Source organism: Aplysia californica, unplaced genomic scaffold (genome assembly GCF_000002075.1).
Source record: "Aplysia californica isolate F4 #8 unplaced genomic scaffold, AplCal3.0 scaffold00197, whole genome shotgun sequence".
Classification (NCBI taxonomy): Eukaryota; Metazoa; Mollusca; class Gastropoda; order Aplysiida; family Aplysiidae; genus Aplysia; species Aplysia californica.
This window is the reverse complement of record NW_004797467.1, coordinates 482,428-486,659: the sequence shown is the minus strand read 5'-3', so window position 1 is coordinate 486,659 and position 4,232 is coordinate 482,428. Positions and strand designations below refer to the sequence as shown.

The 4,232-nt window shown below is 42.5% G+C and overlaps 1 protein-coding gene across 1 annotated transcript in view; it reads left to right on the top strand.

Moving 5' to 3' along the window:
* LOC101853237 (ribosome biogenesis protein bop1) overlaps nucleotides 1-4,232 on the top strand; it is a 36,773-nt gene that overhangs the window by 18,518 nt on the left and 14,023 nt on the right. The window contains exon 13 of the mRNA XM_005098929.3: nucleotides 2,747-2,850. Within this exon, the coding sequence (XP_005098986.1) occupies nucleotides 2,747-2,850 (104 nt within the window). The remainder of the gene's footprint in view (nucleotides 1-2,746; nucleotides 2,851-4,232) is intronic.

The following is a 4,232-nucleotide window of genomic DNA, read 5'->3' as shown; positions in this document are numbered from 1 at the left end:
CCAAGGAGAAATTACAGCCTTGAATACCACTTACAAGAGTCAATGGTCAAAGAACACCTGTTTGTAACACAATCTTCAAGAACACCATAGGCCTGACCCACTGGTTTATTTAAAGTGTCTTCTCCGAAAACCCCCCCAAAAAACCAGAGGTCCACCCCCACCCTAGAACACATCACACCCACCATGAGAGAGCCAAGGATGACAAGTTGTTCCATAAAGAGGAATTTTTTGACAAACTTTCGAAGATATCCTCCTGTCTACAGATGACAATCCAGAAAACGTCAGATCTGCATCAAGTATACATGGAGAACTTTGCAGAGAGGGTGAAAGCCACATTGAGCTATCAAGTGTTCTGCCAAAAGTTCAAGAAAAACAATTTGGGTTTACTTTCAACCAAGAAAGACCAGTGCAACATTTGTACAAAGTTCAAATCTGGAAACCTCACAGAAACAGAACACACAGCTCAAATATGAATATGAGGAAAGCTGCAGCTAGACCAGAGAAGGAGAAGTACAGGGAGGCTATGTGTGTCCTTTGTATGGAGATCCAGTGCGTCCTTCTGGCCTCATCACTAAAGACTTCCACCTTATATAAAACAAAACAGGCTGTACACAATGTTACGACTTAGGATCTTGCCACCAGAGACGCCAGATGATATGTCTGGTATGAAAGTAAAGTTGGTCTGGGCTTCAACAGTTTTCATCATGTCTGACTCACTAACTGATATTGCAAGTGACTGACTTCAACCACTTCATCATCTGCAGTGATTGGTGCAACTACTAAAACAGAAATGCCACCCTGGTGAGTGCAATGGCCTCGCTGGCCAAAGAGCTTGACATCACAGTTGAGCAGAAATTCTCCCCGAGGGCCATACCCAAATGGAAGTGGATTCAGTCCATGGCACTATTGAGCAATCGCTAAAAAACGCACGGATGTACATCCCAATGGACTACGTGAACATCATGCTCAAAGCCAGACGCATCCCCAGGCTCTATGAAGTTATGTACCTGGACCACAGCTTTTTCAAAGATTTCGCAAAAGTCGGAGAGCACTAAACAATCCGTCCAGGGAGAAAAGCAGGCGATCCTACTGTCACTGACTTGCAGGCATCAAAGTACATTCCAGTCTTTAAAATTCAGTACAAGCTGAACTTTGATGATGGATGGCAGGTGCTGCAAGGACCAAGAAAGCTGAACACCATGTATACGACAGTTACTGCTGGACCTCTCTGCAAAGACAGATTGAAGATAACTGCCAACCAGTATAAACATTTACTGGAGTTGAAGGCCGTCGTACCACGATGCTACCACAATTACCATGAAACTTTGCCTCAGTAAGAAGTTTTGAAGGCGATCAAGCCAAATTCAATTATTGTAGAGTCTTTCAAAACAATGGTAACTTTTGTCGTATTGCCTTGTTGTAGCCATAGGACACAGAGTGGGACAGACATGCTCTTCTATCGTCGAGAAAACTCAATAAAGTAGTAGTAACTAGTAGTTGTCAAGCCACGCACCTTGGAGAAAGCTGGCGCATTCTTTGATACTCACACAGTCTTTTTGTATAATAATGATATATCATTAAGTAACCAACTTCTCTCAAACCAATGCTGAGGTAGCAGAGCTTTTGTGTGGCTTTCTGCTTTCATTTCTTTCTCAGTATTACTTTTTTCCAGGCCTTTGAATGGCCACCCAGTGCCAATAGTACCGTGTCAGACATGGTCATAAATTCTAAAGGCCTACTGCTGCTGCTGCTACTACTGTTGTTTTTGTTGTTGTTGTAGTTGTTGTTTTTGTAGTTGTTGCTGTAGCTGCTCTCCCTTACCCTTTCAACCTCCTGTTCTTCTACTTTAAATGTAATTAATATACCCATTGCTGTGTTCTGCTTCTTCTACTTCTATTAAAGGTTCAACTTTGTGACTTCTGTTTTCCCCCGAATTGACTCCGTAGCACTGAAATGGCAGCAGCTGATAGTATGTTGGTAGCAATAATATAGTCCTCCTCCTCTTCCTTTTTTTTTCTCCTTATCCTCCTCCTCCTCCTTCTTCTTTTTCTTCTTCTTCTTCTTCTACTACAAAAGATCTTGACGATTGAAGCAAGTGATCAAATACGTTACCGTCAAGTGTGGCTTGGCTGCACTCAACCAAACTCAAGGCCAGCAGTGGCTTCCTGATAAAACCGGTCAACCCACAAAATTGAGGGTTGGTCGGTTTTATCCTGAAAAATTTGAGCGACATAACCGTCTAACCCACACAGTTTCATTAAAAGCAATTTTTAAAGGAAAAAAGGGTCTACAGGTTTTCGGTAAAGTGTTTTTATAGGTGTTTAAAGCATTGATTTATCGTTAGATGCCTTTGTTTTGAAAGAAAACAGTTTTTTCCTTTTCCTGTAAAATTTACCTCGCTGGGGTTAGTCGGTTTTATCACAAGGCCGACGATATGCTGAAAAATTGACGAGCGCCTGATTCCACCGCATCGTGACACATCTGAATGAGCCAATGTGGATGTGATAATTGTACATTCATTATTTTACCTTTAATGCAAATGAATAGTTTTGCTGTTGATTCAGTCGTATCACCAGTCGAGCGTGCGCATTCACACTTTGACTCGTTTTCTTTTTCTACTTCAGGAGTTCAGAAGTGATTCTGTTGCACATTCGCATATTGACTCTTTTTCTTTGTCTACTTCAGGGATTCAGAAGTGATTCTCTTGCACAATCACATATTGACTCTTTTTCTTTGTCTATTTCAGGGGCTCAGAAGTGATTCTCATCAACCCTGGGCTGGGAGACAGACTGTTGTGCTCCAACACTGACAGCATGCTGGAGAGCCACACAGAGACAGCGGATGATTCAGGTAAGTGACAGACTGGTTGTTGTGTTTCTTGGGGCTGGTTAATCCACTGCCACACTTGCCATTTCTTACCGTTGTCTTTTTTTTTTTTTTTTTTGGTAAGTGTTTTACGGTGCTCGCAACTGCATAAGGTCATATGAGTGCGGGCGATGCATTAAACATTACCAGTTGGTAGGAAATTTGGAATTTTGCCTGGGTGGTGGACAAAGCCTACTCTTATCGCTTTTGGACCGCCAAGGGATCTTTAAATGTAGGCAACTTGCACATGGACCTCCAAGTTTTTTCGCCCTTATACTAGAAGGCTAGATGTTAGATCTTATCCACCATAAGATCAGGGGTGTGATTGAAAGACAGCAGTAAGAAGGAGCCAACGAGTAGCCATAGAAAGGCTGTAGAGTCAGGAGCCCAGATGAGGGGGTAAAGGAGGTAAGGGGGGGGGGGGGCGCAGAAAGTGGAGACGAAAACAGACAACAGAACATTGTTAGAGAGTAGGAAAGGAGGTGAAAGGAGAAAATTCTGGAGAAGAAAATTGTCCGTTGCTTTCTGGATTCGAACATGGGACCTATTGAATGAGAGGCGAACACTGTTACCTCTCACCCCCTTTCCGGTGTCTGTGATGTTGTGGTTAGACGATATGCTGCTTCATGAAGAAGAGATGAGTTCTTTTCACGTGTGGGGTGGTTTTTGCTATAGGGTGTCTCCAAGTTTCTGCTGGGATGTAGTATTCCTCTCAACCTGACTGGTGGGATAGAAGCAGTCCACCTCATAAATAATCTAAATTGAATCAATGAGGGTTAGAAATATGTACAATTACATTACAATTGTCATTTGTTGATGTTGTGAGGAAACTGGGAGAAAAAGAACATTTGGTTAAGTCTATTTTTGATTTGGATGAAAGAAATCATGATTTCTTTGCAAATTGTATAATGCCAATAGAGGCAATCTTGTAAACATGCCATTCCTTCCTGGTTGCCACCATGGCGTGCTCTGTTTGAACTTGGGTTGTCGCGTCTTGATCAAGGTCACACACCAGTGACCACCAACATTAATGCTGTGTCGCTGACATATGCCTCACATTTTTAGGAGTCAGAACGTGGGTGGTTGGTGGGTGCTCTGGTGTGGTTTGCTTCTTCTTTCCTTAGATCAAACATCTATCGTCCTTATCTCCCCTCCTTTTTTATGTTTGTTACTCTCTTGTAGCACCTCAAATCTTCTGGCACTCACATGACCTTATGCAGTTGCGAGCTACTAAAGCAAAACAAAAAGGAGTCAGAGCTCACCAGCTACTTGGTCTCTGGTAGGCCTGGGCAGAAACCGAATAAATTATTCGAATAACCGAATACGAGCCCAAAACTAGGTCTCCGGTTAATTTTTCCAAAAACTAG